Below are 16,231 nucleotides of genomic sequence, written 5' to 3'. Positions count from 1 at the left end.
CATATCATGCTTATGACATTGGTTAGAATTATGCCTGTTGAATAATGATCACCTCAATCTCTTTTCATCGTTGTCCGTTCTTGTGACATCAGTGCTATTTAACATTCAATTTTAGGTTGTAGATAATGTAAAGAGCAAGAATCCTTAGTTACGTACGTGCATACCGACGCTTTAAAGGGCAAAATGCGAAATGTACTGAATGAACATTTATCATAACATTTAACCAAATGATCCATGTTTACAACAAATCTTCTGGATCCGACCAACATCTCTACAAGAATATAGCACTAATATGAAATCTAGTAAACTGGACATTGACTATACCTCCTACTTAATAACACATACTATTGTTGTGTGCATGTGACTAAGGAGAAGGATTACAAGGCTCAAAGAACATGTCTAATACTATACCTGAAAAAACCTAACTGGTCCGATTCAGCTCAGGATTCGACAGCATGTCGGAAACAAAGTCAAGAAAACTCTTTAAAGTGCGTGAAAATGCAATATTTGTGCAGAGAGCCGAGGGAAGTCCCGGAATCTTGCAATGTTGATTCCGTGCTCGTCGTCATCAAAAAATCCGCCGAATCTAGCTGCCGTTATTTGCGATTAGTCGATGAGCTGCAAATGGGTGCTGAGCCATAGGGTGCCTGGTGTCCCTGGCTTCCCCGCCAGCTGAAGTCGTGCAATGGCGTGCTTCGTATCTTGTGACGTGCTCGAATCGAGACATCTCTGACACACACACACACACACAGCCGCGATGCCAGAGGATACAGCGGAGCCAGAGTCAGAGCCAGAGCCCAGGATCACACCCCACGGGACTGATACCAGTTGAAGCTTGGGGTGTACATGACCTCCACAGTCTGCCAAAGCGTGACAGGACCAAAGCTGCGCACACACCACCCCATTGTCTGGCAGCCAGTCTGCCTCGGTCTTGTTGATCTGCTCGCGAGAAAAACTGAGTTTGAATAGTGTATTGGGTGTTGATCGGGCTTACGCAAGGACCATGAGTGTCTCCGCAATCATGTCCATTCGCCGCATTTGGTGTGCGCGTTACGGTTTCGAATGCAATCCGTCCGTGTACTGGTGGTAGTTTCACATCTGAGCTCGGAAGACAGGGATGCGATCGAGTCGGTGAGTTTGTCAGGAACAAGGTGTGGTGCAGTTGATAAATTGTATGCAAGGGAGAAGATGGCGCGGAGTAACTTCTGGGCGAAATATTGGTGCTACAGGCCTTTTGATCACAGCAGGTAAGCACAACTGAAGCTTAGCTTTAGTGAATCTAACCTCTTGAGAGTAAAGCTTGAATCTACTCTGCTTGCTTCGATGTTGCTTTGTACGTCCTCTCAATCACATTCGGAGATGACTCTGCGACGAGAGTTGCTTGTGGAACCCAATGAAATTCCTAGAGATAGCAAGTTCATTCCTCTGTTCCAATTCACGAGGGTGTGCGAAATAGTGAGACTTGTAATGAGATGTGGTTAGTGTTCTGCGCGATCTATCCATCAGGTTATTCTTTAATCCTCATTCCTTGTTCAGATCCGAAACACTGGACTCTGGAGGCGACTGTTTTTTTTGTTTTGTTTTGTGACGAGAGTGCTCTAGTAGAGGGTAAAGCCTTGTGCTAGGGCTTATGAATGAGGTGAACGAATGCAGTCTGTGCAGACCCATAGGGGGTGTCAAGAGACCTGGAGCATGGCGCAGATTTTCATTAGGAGAGTTGTGCGCGGCAACGAATAATTTCAACTACGACAATAAACTCGGGGAAGGTGTAATAGGTAGCGTTTACTGGGGTCAGCTTGCAAGTGGCGACCAGGTATATCAATTTCTTACGTCATGTTTACAAGAGCTATCTCTTCGACTTGCACTGCCTTCCAACCAACCGATGATCTTACTGACTACATTTGTCTACTTCATGTCACACTAGACAACATGCTCAGATCTAGAAATGCGCCGCGTATGAACAGTCGCCCGAGCTTGGAGTAAGACTTCTCACTGGAAGCGAATAGAGGAAGAAACATTCTGGCATCAACTTCATTGTATGTCGGAGGAGGCAGGCTTAAGCCATTAACTAGGCATGAGAAATCTCTTTTGTCAGCACTCTGAATGTGGGTGCCGACTTTACAATGATTTTGAAAGTTGAGGCCTCAACCAAATGTAGAAACCTTTGTGCAGATTGCAGTGAAAAGGTTGAAGGTGTGGAGTGCCAAGGCAGATCGGGACTTCGCTGTGGAGATTGAGATCCTCGGCCGAGTTCGACACAAGAACCTGTTAAGTCTGCTGGGTTACTGCGCGGAGGGACAGGAGCGATTGATCGTGTATGAGTACATGCCAAATTTCAGCCTCTACTCGCACTTACATGGCCACTTGGCTGTTGATTCCACCATGGACTGGGCGCAAAGAATGAACATTGCACTTGGTACCGCTGAAGCTCTCGCGTAAGTCAATGAAACTCATTGAAGACTTTTTTTCTAACCCTAATTCCTTTCTCAAAACCACGGTGTGATTAGGAATACTGATTGCTTTTCCTACTCTGATGAAATTGGATTCTAATTTACAGCTACTTGCATCATTCTGCAACACCCAACATTACTCATCGCAACCTCAAGTCTAGCAACATTCTCTTGGACGACAAGCTTAATCCGCTAGTAGCCGATTTTGGCTTGGCCATGCTCATCCCCGAAGTTACAGCACCGAAAGCAATCTCGGTATACTCAGATTCCAAGTCGGGAAAAGCCTCGGAAATCTGGGATGTCTTCAGCTTCGGTGTTCTGCTGATGGAGCTCATAAGTGGGAAGAAGCGTGCCGGGCAATTAGTTAGCGGAGAAAAGCAAGCTATAAGGGAATGGGCTGAGCCTCTACTGCAAGAAGGACAATTTCATAACCTCCTGGATGCAAAACTGCAAGGCAATTATCGAGAGGACAAGCTTGCAAGACTCGTGCAGGTACTGCCCTGGTGTTAATTAGTTCTAACACAATGATTCAATACTGGTCCCAATGTTGTGCGCCCTAACTATTTACTCATTTTTCATGGGGCAGATTGCAGCTCTTTGCTTACAAAGCGAAGCTGAAGAGGGGCCATCCATGCAAGATGTGGTGGAAATGCTCCAGGGAACACAAGACTTGGATAAGTCTCACCATGGTAAAGATGGGCTGCATCTTGAAGATGCCTGTCATTTCTAAGCGTAGTGAAGGCACTAATTCTGATAACATTTCAATGTCAGCACTTGTAGTGTAGATTCGTGCTTCAAATTAGTAGCCTAGGCACAAGAAAATTTGGAAATATTGACTTTATTTTGATCAAAATATAGTTCAGAGAGTAATTCAATACATTATACATATCACATTATCTTTCAAACAGTGTTCATCAAATTCATTTAATGTAAATGATTAAATAATCGGTACACAATATATTTCTTCTCATACAACAACTTTTAGAATAGAATGGTTATGCAATGACATTTGGGTGGTACATTACAAATGCGAAGAATCCTCTCCTTTCTAAAAACAAATAGAAACGTTTAGCAAGTTCGGTTGCTACAACTACGTGGTGAGTATACATCTCCAAATGTTGGAATGTACACTGGTAGCACGTCGGACTAGATTCATCAGTGCGACATCAACTTGATATACCAGCACAAGGCAACTCAAAAATAATACCCTCGAATGGACGTATATGGGTCGGTGCAACAACCCCGAGGTACGACGTACTACATTGAAACTAAGCATCCTCTCACCTCAGTTACATTTACACTGGTTGATGTGGCCACATATCACCTCCTCGTAACACAAAACTCTTGCACCCTTTTTGTAGTTAAGACTAGGTGGCCCAAGGTCTCAAATTCGATGGGCTCCTGGCTAAAGCTCAACGACAGCATCAACAGGATCTATTGACATTTACTTCGTATGCTAACCAGATAACAAATGCTAACCAGACCCTTCAAGATCCACCACTAAACAACCAGTTCTAGAATATGCGGGCCAGGTTGACTAAAATTGTAAGCCACATCGATTCTGGTGTTGGTAACTAGGGTAGATCTATATTTCCTCAATATTGACAATCTCTTGATGGGACAGCCACACTTGAGTGAGCCATGTGCATCCAAGCGCGCAGCAAACGAGCAGGATTGGCACAAGATGCCTCCAATATATTTAAGAGACCCGATCAGCTGGTTGCTATCCTCAAAGACCATACGTTTTTACCAGCTTCTCACGTAGTGTCCCATCCAAAGTTCCAAAATACTGTTCCCAAGAGTTGGATTGAGACAGCATCTGCAATATTAGGATCTGATGTCAGGTTGATTGCTTCAAGACATGGTAATTCTTTGCAAGTAAGAATTCCAATATTTGATAAGAACGTTTTTAGATCATACCTGTTTGTATCCATGTAACACTTGGGCAATTTCCGAAGAAAGCTCTTTACTCCGAATCTCCTATATTACAATCGCAATCAACGATACAAATAACAGACACCACCTATTTTAGTATGTTAAATCTCCGTTACGTACAATTGTGTCATTGCAACAGAACCAAGACACTATCAGCTAAAATAAGAGGTTGGAAGAGATTAATATATTCTAGAGTCATAGAAGATAAGTGCAATGTGCAATTCGCAAATACCAAATTACCTACTTGAGTCAATTCAAGGGCAAGACGAATGTGCTTACATGCCAGCTACCGATAGCTTCACACATTAATGCCAAAGAACTCACAGCACCGCCGGGGTTCAACCGCACCTAATATACCACCCCACACGATCAATTAGTCGACACTTTTTAATAAATTTCCTTCAATTCTATGAAAGCATCTTGTCAATCTAAAAAATGGCTTTCGATAATGCGGATATGTTCCTGGTTGGTTGTGATCTGCGAAATATACCATAGCACACAGGCCTCGAAAAGCATCTTCTTTCTCAAAATCATCTCGTATCCTGAGAAGAAAAGAAAAAATAGTAGTTTAAAACTGATACGAAAGAACGATCAAACGGTAAAACCAAGTTGAAGAGATTGAACAAGTAACAAAATAGATACAGAATGTTCATTCCCAGATAAATACATCTTGAACAACTTGCTCCAGCTAGGTAGCTCTGACACTAAGAGGATTCTTACTACAGAAAGAGAAGCAAAGTTACAATCAAATCCTTACGTGCAAAGCGCACGGCACCAGGTCTGCATGAAGTGCTCCATATGAGGAGCAACGATCTCTGGACAAACCCATCCCAGTCTTCCTAAGGTAATTGCACTATTCTCCAAGAGTGACTTGTTTAGACCCTGCACGTGTAGCTCGTGGAATCAATCAACAGCAAGGAATATAGAATAGCTCAGGAAATAATACAGAACCATTATTATTACCCTTCAAAGCGAAAAGACATGTGTTAAAGCGAAAAGAAGACGGGGGTAAACGTACCTCGGTATTGGAAAGGATGCGCACCAGCGGAGAGATAACTGTCAACACAATTGGCGAAATTTCGCTCCTAACCTGAATTGTCATAACTATTGTGGGCAACTCATACTGACTACAAAATTGTAAAGTATACGAATCATTTTGGTACTAAAATAAAGACGAGCAAATAAAGACTGACGTTTAAAGGTAAACAGTCAAATAAACTACCACCAACCTTCTAAGGGTTCGAACATTTAACGTTGGTTATAAAGGATCCAGCACACAAAAAGCTGAATAGGTGAGCTAATAATGTTCTTAACGTCCGTCTCAAAGGATCTTTCAGAACAAAGAACAAATTAACTACAATGTTGATTAACCAGGAAATAAAATGAACAGAGCCCAACCTTGATGGCCACTTCGCCAATAGCCCAGCATGCATTGTTGGCTACTGACACGTTCTCTTTTACGTTTTGTCCCTGCTATGCAACCACAACAATGAATGAGTTCAGAACAGAAAAAAAGTGTAAAACAAATATTGTAATAGTTTCAGAAGAATGCTATTTACCAGCTGATTCGCCGCTAAACTTAGAAACTCTGCAAGTCGGGGTTGCAGATGCACAGCGCAAGCCTGTAAATATCCAAACAAAGTGCCTTCGTCAGCAGACATACTCTATTTGTCAATTAAAAGGAGGTAACACAAGAAAAGATGGTGAATTGGCGTTCAATATAATCTAAAAAACTTTGACAATAATTTTAAGAATTTACCAGATACCAAAACAATTCTGAGAGATACGCTCCATACCTTGACGAGGTCACCCAAGAGGGCCAGAGCACTCTGACGTACGTCTGGGGCTTCATCAGTGCAGCACTGTAATAAGAGGTCCCGAAGATCACTTCTTGAAACCTGTACCACATAGAACAAGAAAAAGTACACCCATATCAAAAGATACGCCATAAGTCATCCACTAGTATCTGCATCATACCAATTGGTCATACAATGGGACTACATTCGGTATAACTGCAACACACTCTGCCCGGCAAATAGTGGCGAGTAAACTTGTCCAGTAAAAGAAAAATTAAAACTATAAACTCCCGCAATAAACCGAGGAAAACAATTTTAATTATCAAATGACGTAGAACTGAGAGCTGAAAAATAAATCCCTTCTAAGAAGTCATGGATTAAAATCTACCAAGTTCTCAATACTGCTCCCAAGGCCTTCAGCAAGTCCCGAGAGCAAATCTAAAGAACAAACTATAAATTCTTTGTCGTAATTCACGCCTGCGCTCTGAGGGTCGGCCTACACCAAAATGGGGACAATGCATTAGACGCAGTTCATTATGAATCTCACAATGCTAACAATACGTACCAGTAAAAAGCTCTAGTAAGTTGTAATAAGCAAGGATCGTAAGATAAAAAAGAAGTACTTGCAACATTAAATACTAAAGACGAGGCTCCCAGAATCAGTACAAATATTTCTTTCATGTTATAATCCCACAAGTACTGTAACACACCTTCATATTCTCAACTAACCCAAGTTAGGATGACCGTTTTGAAATGCTGGGAAAAGATAATGAGCAAGAGAACATTCCACTCATACCTTAGCAACTTGATGTGTACGAATCAGATTGATACACCTCATAAAGACAGGTTCGGCATATTGAATGAAACCTGGACCAAGTGCCTGGTATGATCATACAACAATATAAGTTCTAGTTCAGACCTATGCAGGAGAGACCTTTAAGTTGCATATCCAATTTCAACTGTGGCATGTACAGACCACAATTTATAAAAGGTGCAGTAATCGTAGCTTAGCCAGCATTGGTAGAGCAAAGAAACCACACCTGAGCTATTGAAGTAAAACATTCAAGCAAAGGAAATAAATCCTTGTCATTGTCTGATAGCTGCTGCCACTTAGAAATCAATGGCGGCATCAAAATTTCCAAATATTTTGGCTGCAAACAAAATATGACAGTTGGTAAAAACGTTAGTACAAACAAATAGCAACAGAAAAAGCGCCTTGTTCTATTATAAGAACAAAATGTTTTTAACGTCCTTTGTTATATTTGTCAATCTGCTTTGACATAAGCGTAAAAGAGATATTGTATTTAGAAGTCGTAACTTTGAAAGGCAAGGAAATGAAATAGCTTACATTATTGAGTTCACTTCCCACCGCATCCGCTAGTGTGCCAATAGCATCATATAAGATCCGCAAATTTCGCCTCTGCAACAAAAAATACATGAGGCAAATCTTGGCAACAATGTAGCACAATTTCTCAAAAATACAATGGAATATAGACTTTATGAGATGTAACAGATGTTTGATAAACTTGTGAGCAGTGGTCCTACTGAATCAAATATTTTTACTACTGCCATTTACTTATTTATCCCCAGTTGTTAATACACAGTGGAAGATGCATATGAAAACAAGATAAAGAGCATGTATGGTCGACTGTGTCCACAGGTAACATAACATCCTTATCAAAATGACCCCAAAATCCGTACCTGATAAGTTCCAAAAGCGTACATAAGGTGCTGCAGTATGGGTTCAAGCCTAGGGGCTAAATCTTCAGCAGCCTCCTGAAATTTGCGCATCAAGGACGGAAGTTATGAAACATAGACATATTAGAACTACTCTAGCGGCTACGTACATATAAGCAGATTGAAAAGAACAGGACGACAAAAAAAACCCTCCAAAACACTTGTCTGCAATACTCAACCAATGATAACTAATTTATGTCATACAGTGAACACACGATGAAGCAAACACCTCTTCAAGAGTTGCAAATGCAGAGCATGCAGCCTCCTGAACACGCTTGTGAGGATCCAGAATGCGGCGGAGCAACCCTGTGAGAATTCCGTCAAACTGTAGCTGCCCCTCCGGAGACTGTGCGACCTGGTTTGCAGGAGGCAGTACAAAGCTCACTAAACCACACATATCACAACTGAACATCGACGGCCCTCGGTTGAACTTACTTATGATATATGACGTTTTGGATTAACAAAAAAAAAACTGAATATCAATATACAATGTTGTAGCAACGATGTACCCGAACAATCCATTTGCTGTAGCGTGAAAGAGTCCAACAGGATATACTTCGCACAAGCGGCCGCGTATCCTCCATAAATGATACAAGATAGACTACGATCTAAACACCAAAGTCCGCAACCAAAAAGATTTAAGGAGTACTTCGTTACTATCTGGGCAGACTGTGCATCTATCCCAGACATACAAGCAAATGACTTGCGTTTAAACATCAATGAACAAAAATATCCCTCTAAATTGCAAGACGTCCCAACTCAGTTGCCATGCTTGACCACCAATAAAATGTCCAAAAAAGAAGAACACATACTCCAAATATTTGGTCAACAAGTAAAAAGACCAGTACCTGTGCTAGATGGGGTAACAGGCCCGAGATGCAACCTTCGGCAACAGCACCAAGGGCTAAAATTGCAGCCTCCTTTTGTACCCATTCCGAATCTTCAGTTGTAGAAAGTCTCACCTACAGCAACAGGTGTTCGTAAGCAATATGAAAATATCAATTGCAAATTCAGTAAAGTCTACGAGTAGGACAAGGATGTACCTGCACAAGAGGCATGAGAATTGGGAGAATATCGTCCCCAAATACTGTTGATAATATATCTAATCCAGCAGCACTACATTTCCGCAAATTCCAAGAATTTATAATATCATCGTCATCATCATCCTGCAATCACACGGTAACATAAGCGAAAATACCGAAGAAAATACTTCCCAAACTTACTATCGTTCCAAAAGGCTATTACTCTTACTTTGGGTAACTCCACTGCTGTATCACCAGATTAGAATTTCAGTTCACCCTACCCTACTTCCGTTCTTCAAAATAATGATACATATAACCAGTAATTATGTTAAGAGAAAGGGTTAAGATGCACAAGATGTACTTCTGATATACTATTTGACCAAATATCCCAATAACCAGAAGTGACGATTAGCCCGGAAGAAGGACCAGTAGATTAGAAAGTTTGCACTACAATGCTGCACCTCAACCTCTTCAGCACCATCGGTACTCCCAACTATCCGCGATTGATGAAACCTGGGCTTGATATCCTGATGAGCATGGAACCAAGCAGTTATTAATTAAAGTTACTGAATGCTGGCATGAGATTCTACCATGACCCATTAATCAGCAAATAGCAAATTGAAGGCAGTGAAAATCATACTGCTAGGATTCAATACAAAACAAGAAACTTGTAGCCACTGTAGAGCTGGAAACATTACAGAGAAAATCGTAACACATAAAACCAGAAAATACTCAGTACCTGGTCTCTGTCAGGTGCATTCTCATCCTCCTGCAATTTGCACGCAAGATACGTTTTAGGTCAACGACATGACACAGAAAATAAGAGGTTTATTAGAAATAAAGAATTTTCATTAGTAAGTTTCTATAGGAAAAGCCACATCAGAAATAATCATAAGACATATTTTGTTCTTAGAAAACCTAGAACCACCACAGGCGGAGATTATGAAATATGGCGACTCACATCCTCATCTTGCAACGCTTCATCATCATCCGCATATACCATGTTGTCCAATAAAATCTGCAATACCCACAACAAAATCATTAAAAGGCAGTCAGCACAATCACATCCATAGTCACAACTGAAATTTCAGTGGACTAAAACCCATCATCGTCACCATTAGAGCCCTCTACTCAGGCGCAACTTCTACACCAACAATATATCAGTAAGAACAAATACTTCGATTTATAAGGATTATTTCAATAGTAGGGCTGATCAACACAATGTTCTGTAACCAAATGCATGCATGATCAATCTGCACCTCCAGTGTTCAGAGTTGAAGCTCGACACCAGGTCTTAGGTTCTGGTTAGCTGCCTAAAGAGAAAGCTTCAATCGAATCCTTAAGAAAAATCAGACAGTGCACTAACTTACATCAATAAGACGTGGCAAAAATTCTCGCAGCAGGTCAGGAGGAAGGTGCGCTTCACAAAATGCAGACCTACAGGCAATACCTTAAGTTAATCATATACAGCTACAGGCAAGTAAGCACTGGACACAAATTTTACACTGTGTTATGGTCCAGCAGTGCATACAAAAGAAGGAAAACTAGGAACTGTAGTGTTGAAGTGCAGCCCTACGTGCAAGCATATCAGCGTACCAGAACTCACAAGCCTCCAACGCCACATCCCTATCAGGATCTTTATTGGCTTGAAGCATGTACTCAATAACATTTCTCATGTGAGGCTGCACTCACCAATACATACGTCACCTACACTCATGATAATGCACTGAAAGCAAAGCCCTTGATTACAAGAGAAGAACTCAAGTCAAAGATGATCATCATTGACTCGGCAACCGCGAGACGACACAGTCAAATAGTGCACTGCCCAACAGGGGTCTATTAACACTTTTCTCAGATCTACTAATATTATTTCGAAAAAAAAGAAAAAAAGGACACTACTATTGAGACATAAAGGTAGCTTATTAATGCTCTATACAAACCTGTAAAGCATTAGGCTGCACTTCCAACAATTGCACTAAAGCAGCACAAACCTGTCCATATAACAGGAGAACAAGGATGAAAAAACCTGCATGATCAGGTGATGCGAGAATGATCTGGAAATGATTTCAATACCTAATAATGGATGAATACATCTACAAAACCTCCACCTATTTAAACCTAGCCACAACAGGCACTGGCCATTTACTTCGTGACTAAATTATGAATTCTAAACAAATGAAAAAATAAGGGAGAAACGTACCAATTTTCGGACATCTCCGACACTATCATTTGCTAGCGAAAATAAGCCTTGCAAGTATTGCCCCATGTTGCTGAATAGTGCCTAAATTTAAAAGTTTACTGTAAGATAAAGATGCCAATGCATAATACAACTTCAAGAACAAGAATCAGAAAATAGTGACAATCAAGATAGACATGGTAAGCAGCAAAGATAGTATTGAAAGTTGAGTTGAAGTCCACTAAGAACTAACCCTATCCACTAAGACCAACAAAAACCATATTCACTCTTCGCATGTGTTTCATTATGAAGACAAAACGTGCCAACTTACAGCGGGAAAAAGGACGATAAACTGGTTAACAGTGCCCAATGCCAATCTCCGCAACGCCGCATGTTCAGAAGTAAAAAACTGCATCGAATGCGCATTAGATCAGAAGTTGAAAGATTACCGATCGAGACAATATATATATATATATATATATATATATATATATATTTGCTTCACCTAATGCTACTCAATCCCAAAATGAAGAACATGTTCGACAAGAGAGAGTTCAAAATTTATATTCGTACCTGAAGCAATCTGGGAATGAAGATGGCAAGAGGACGGTCGGCAAATCCTGGCACATCGGAGTCAAGCATCTCCGGTAAATCTTCAGCAATCTACAGCATCACCAGATCGATAGTCAAAAGTTATCCACCGCTCCCTAGTACTAATCATCATTCAAACCAAGCAGAGATAACCTTGCTCTTTAACGCAAGACGCGCTCACTGCATGCTTGCAAACGTGAAAACAATGGCATGCAGTTCATAATCTGGTGACCGAGAAACGAAAAATTTGAACAGTAATATTAAACTGTAAGTTTGGGGATTTACAGAAAGACCGCCAGAGACGTTGGCAACTTGAAACCATCCTTTCAAAAAAGAATAAATTTCAGGAATAATTGGCTCTAATCTCTCATGGCGAAATTAAAAACAAGATTGATCTTGAAGGATAGAATTAACCTTAAAAAGAGCACCGAGAGCACCCTCCATGTGATTGTAGACATTACTATCCAGGCATTGAACTAGTGCCTGATAAAGTTCTGGCCAGCACTGAAAACCTCCGTGCTGCAACACAACACTAGCTATAGTACCAACAGTTGTTCGTACACCAAAATCTGAGGATCCGAGGCAGGGCAGCACTTCCGCCTTAATATACTGAAGGTGAGATGGTTGGATTGACTGATAATTGCTTTTCAAATTATTCTTCAACAGCAATCCTGCCGCTTGCCGAATATTGACTGCATCTCCCTGAAAGATAACAAGGTATCAAAGTTTCAACCCGGCCGGTGACCACTTGTTCAGGATGAGCTCTCCAGAAAAAGGTGGAACATACTAAGAGCAAAGAATAAACAGTTTACCAGCAGTCATGAATAATGCAACTAAGGAGGATGACTAAACCCTCGACAGGAGAACAGCGATGATGCCAGTGACCTAGCAATTCACTAGCCCAAGGCATTCGATGACAATAAGCACTGCTATTTTTCAAAAATACAAATAGCAGATTACCATTAAACTATCAATTCAAGCAGTTATGCAAGATTTAAGTCATAAATTCTGATCAGTCCAAGGTATGAACTAGATCGATCTAATCAAATCGCATAGTGAAAAACCAGTTCATCCATAAAACAGAGACTAGGGACCAAGGACTTTCCACATAGTCCAACATCAGACTGCCACTGTGAGAATGCACCCACGAAAATTAGGTCAATCAATGGCTATAACACGTTGCTCGCAACGCAGAAACGACATCCACCAATGAGGCTAAAAGGCCAAAGAATTACGTGCATTTAGCATACTGCACTCATCATAGTGTGGAGCTAAAAGGTTGATAAGAATCCGGTAGAATTCGAGAAAAAACCAAACCGTACGCCGCAAAGGGAGACACCATGAAGTTCTCCAGCACTAAACTCTACCCGAACAAAGAGAGAACAAATCATAACTGGTTCCGCAATTTCAAGTGAAATCGAACTGCAATCATCAAACTTGATTGCCATCATTTGAAAATTGCGCTATTTCAGCTGCTACCTCATCAAATTTACCCGGCACTAATCGCTTCGGTGATTAATACAAACCTCAGCGCGACACAAGATGAAAGCAAGATAATTGTTGAAATCTGGCAGCTGGCTGCACCCCTGGTGCTGTTGCCAGATGCGCGACTGGTCCACAGTAGGCAAACGATACTGCTCTAGCAATCCGCAAATCTCTTTCAACCCATCCTCCTGTGGTTGCCATGCGGCTGTCGCCATGCTCCCTGTCACTAAAAATAAAAATAAAATAAAATAAAATAAATCCTGTCCAGCACTAAGTGCACCACAAATCCCCGTCGTCTCCCCGCTCCACTCCCCTCCACAACACTTCGCTTGAACACTCTCTGTCAAATCCGCCTCTCAACTTCCTCCTCCACGGGCCAGACAACACTTCCACTCTAAAGCCTTGTCTGCGTAAAAGAAGCCTAGCTCCACGGAACTCATCCCCATTGTGACTTCGCAGCCATCATCATCATCTGTCTCTCACCACGAGATATCGACGCAGACAGCACCAAATAATCTTCTGAGAAAATAGCCAGTCTCCTAAGCCACAAAATCTGTAAACTATCTTCAAGCGAATAGTGAACAAGCGACACCAATCTCTATCTCTCGGTGCATAAAATCGATGTTTACTGAAGCTTGTTTGTTGGCTAGGGCTACCGCTTCACGGCCATGATCGTCTTCATCGCCTTCAACTTCCTTCCTACTCTCTCTCGCTCTCTCGCTTGCTCGCTCGCTCGCGCTGCGTTGCGAGAGCGAAAAGCAGTCGCCCATGACTTTTTTTCTCCGTCCATCAGACGGTAAATTACCCCCAACGTTAGAGTGCGGTCGCTGGTGGAGGATATCTCTGACCGATGAGGTTCTGAGTCAATCGATCTGAAAGGCGGGGAGACCATCACTGGGATACTTGCACGGTGGGCGGGACCAGGGCTGGTCGGTAAGTAGGCCTTAGCTCTCTGACCACGAGACGGCGTTCAACGGGCTGAAGCGAAAGTGGTGTCTCGGATGGATGTGGATGAATGCCTTAACGTCTCCCTTGTCAAGAGTTCTGTCCGTGGAGACTTCTGTTCACCAGAGCTCTGAAGTAATGGAAGGATGAAATATATCGTCTATGAATTTCATCCTTATTGGTGACGGATGCTGTTCGTTGCGTTTGTCCTCCTTGTTCCCAACCCTTCCAGTTCTCAACGTTCCCCACTGAGTTCCCCATCTTGATGCTCACTTGGCTATAATTGGCAATAAAGTGAAACCCTCAGCAAATAATGAGAAGTGTGCTTTTGAACATGATTAACATCCGTTTTTTTATTTGTCTCTTTTTCATTTATTCTTTTTGATTCAGTGGTCAAGCTTTCAATCTCAAATCATGGATACATTGTGATCACAAGTAATTGTGTTTCTAAGAATATTGATGTAATACTGTTTTTTAAGATTGTAAATGAAGATGCATATAACATATAGTTTTTTCTTCTTTCTTTGGATTTTTTTTCTATTTCTATTTAAAATTCCAAATCAATGATTAACTAACCAACTTCACGGAACTACAAACTTGTTGTAAAAACCACTATGATATTTACATCTAATAAGGTAATGTAAACGATATAATATAATGTAATACAGGGTAATAAAATGTTTATTTACTTTTTTTGTTCAAATTAAGTACATGGGTTTTTACAGATCATAAATAATGGGAATGAAATGGTTCATCACCAAAATCCATTTAATGATTTGATTATAAGTGATTAGCTAAGAATACCTTCTGTTCATTAGTAACAACATTTATTAAGATAAATATGATACTTATGAATTTTCTCTTGAATCTTTTTGATGATTTGCATTTCTTTAAAGAACCTTAACTCTCTTGATTACAATTTCACAACAACACTCTTGTCTTTTGAAACAAGTTATTTGTTTTTCTTAATTCTATAATTTATTTAAACTCACATGACCATTTTTATTTAAAAACTGATGTTTTTGAGTTGTTGATCAAACAACTTACCAAATATATCAAGATAAGAGCAATTTATAGATTTTATTTTTAAAAAAGATCTTTCAAAATTTAGAAAATTAAATTCTAATTATATTATAAATCTATGATCATTAACTCTTTTTTTTTTAGTCATTTTATTTTGTTAATGCTGTGTTTTCTTGTCATTATAATTTCTTAATGTTCCAGCATATGTATACATATAAAAGGTTTCATTATAATTTTAAGAAACTACTTGTTGGATAATTTTATATATTTTTAAAATATTTTTTATTTATGAGTTTTGTTTTAAAAAAAAAATCCTAATAAAGTAGTATATTTTTTAGTATAATTGTATAATAGTTGGATTATATGTAATTGTCTTTTGGACTTGTATAAAAGCATAATTTCTTAGACATTGACAATGAAAAATTTGTATTACTTTTAGGATGAAAATATTTTTTGTTCATATTTTGTGCTATTAATAATGGTTTTTGTTATAGTAATGATCTTTTTAAAAAGTAAAATACATTGACACCAGGATACTTGAATTTGTTTGAATTACACCAAAAGTAATTGGGATAAATTATGCAATCATTATCAATGATAAATGTTGGAACTCTAACCTTTTAAAATAAATTAGGTCATAGAGTAAGATATTCCTATGAATAGTTAGAAATACATGAAATATTAAATAAAAATCCATAGCTTTGGACGTGGTATTTAGGCACTTACTATGTGCTTGCACAAAAATTTAATTAAAACTTACAAAGAATATCAAATCTCAATATTAGCATCAATATTTAATATATATGAAATATTAAAATATTAAAATACTTTTGCAAAACTATGATTTTAAAATTCTTATAGCAATATTTTTCATTCACAAAATATTTTGAATGATTTGAATTCAATTATTGTAGATTTGTTAAAAACAACACCAATAAATGTTGTCAAGACTATATAATTTTCAAAACATATATATATATATATATATATATATATATATACATATTTTTTTGAAAAAACATGATTTGAATAAAAATGGTATTAAAATTACATTAAATCACTTTATGTGGA

The 16,231-nt window shown here is 39.6% G+C and overlaps 2 protein-coding genes across 6 annotated transcripts; one reads left to right on the top strand and one right to left on the bottom strand.

Annotated features, from left to right (window-relative positions):
* Nucleotides 1–527: 527 nt before the first annotated feature.
* LOC112278390 (PTI1-like tyrosine-protein kinase At3g15890) lies at nucleotides 528–3,406 on the top strand. Its single transcript, XM_024511797.3, has 5 exons — nucleotides 528–1,247; nucleotides 1,654–1,813; nucleotides 2,173–2,435; nucleotides 2,558–2,942; nucleotides 3,037–3,406. The coding sequence occupies exons 1-5, from the start codon at nucleotides 1,063–1,065 to the stop codon at nucleotides 3,178–3,180; spliced, it is 1,137 nt and encodes a 378-aa protein (XP_024367565.1). The 5' UTR covers nucleotides 528–1,062; the 3' UTR covers nucleotides 3,181–3,406.
* A 23-nt stretch (nucleotides 3,407–3,429) lies between these two features.
* On the bottom strand, nucleotides 3,430–13,879 carry LOC112278389 (transportin-1). 5 transcript variants are annotated; one of them, XM_024511793.3, is made up of 29 exons: nucleotides 13,234–13,879; nucleotides 12,122–12,409; nucleotides 11,690–11,779; nucleotides 11,448–11,525; nucleotides 11,141–11,221; nucleotides 10,881–10,931; nucleotides 10,537–10,622; nucleotides 10,311–10,377; nucleotides 9,902–9,958; nucleotides 9,680–9,709; nucleotides 9,402–9,467; nucleotides 8,962–9,084; nucleotides 8,767–8,880; nucleotides 8,428–8,526; nucleotides 8,148–8,273; nucleotides 7,883–7,957; nucleotides 7,530–7,601; nucleotides 7,222–7,332; nucleotides 6,978–7,061; nucleotides 6,570–6,677; nucleotides 6,182–6,283; nucleotides 5,945–6,007; nucleotides 5,784–5,855; nucleotides 5,404–5,475; nucleotides 5,143–5,267; nucleotides 4,876–4,927; nucleotides 4,665–4,733; nucleotides 4,371–4,430; nucleotides 3,430–4,269 (listed from the first exon to the last, which is right to left on the bottom strand). In XM_024511793.3, the coding sequence occupies exons 1-29, from the start codon at nucleotides 13,405–13,407 to the stop codon at nucleotides 4,180–4,182; spliced, it is 2,685 nt and encodes an 894-aa protein (XP_024367561.1). In that variant the 5' UTR covers nucleotides 13,408–13,879; the 3' UTR covers nucleotides 3,430–4,179. The 5 variants fall into 5 exon arrangements, with proteins under 5 accessions (XP_024367561.1, XP_024367560.1, XP_024367562.1 ...); XM_024511792.3 differs by having other exon boundaries at nucleotides 5,784–5,858; nucleotides 13,234–13,877; XM_024511794.3 differs by having other exon boundaries at nucleotides 5,784–5,858; nucleotides 9,408–9,467; nucleotides 13,234–13,877.
* Nucleotides 13,880–16,231: the final 2,352 nt, after the last annotated feature.

The sequence above is a fragment of the Physcomitrium patens genome, chromosome 25 (assembly GCF_059467195.1).
Source record: "Physcomitrium patens ecotype Gransden chromosome 25, ASM5946719v1, whole genome shotgun sequence".
NCBI lineage: Eukaryota > Viridiplantae > Streptophyta > Bryopsida > Funariales > Funariaceae > Physcomitrium > Physcomitrium patens.
This window is presented reverse-complemented; position numbering and strand designations above follow the sequence as displayed.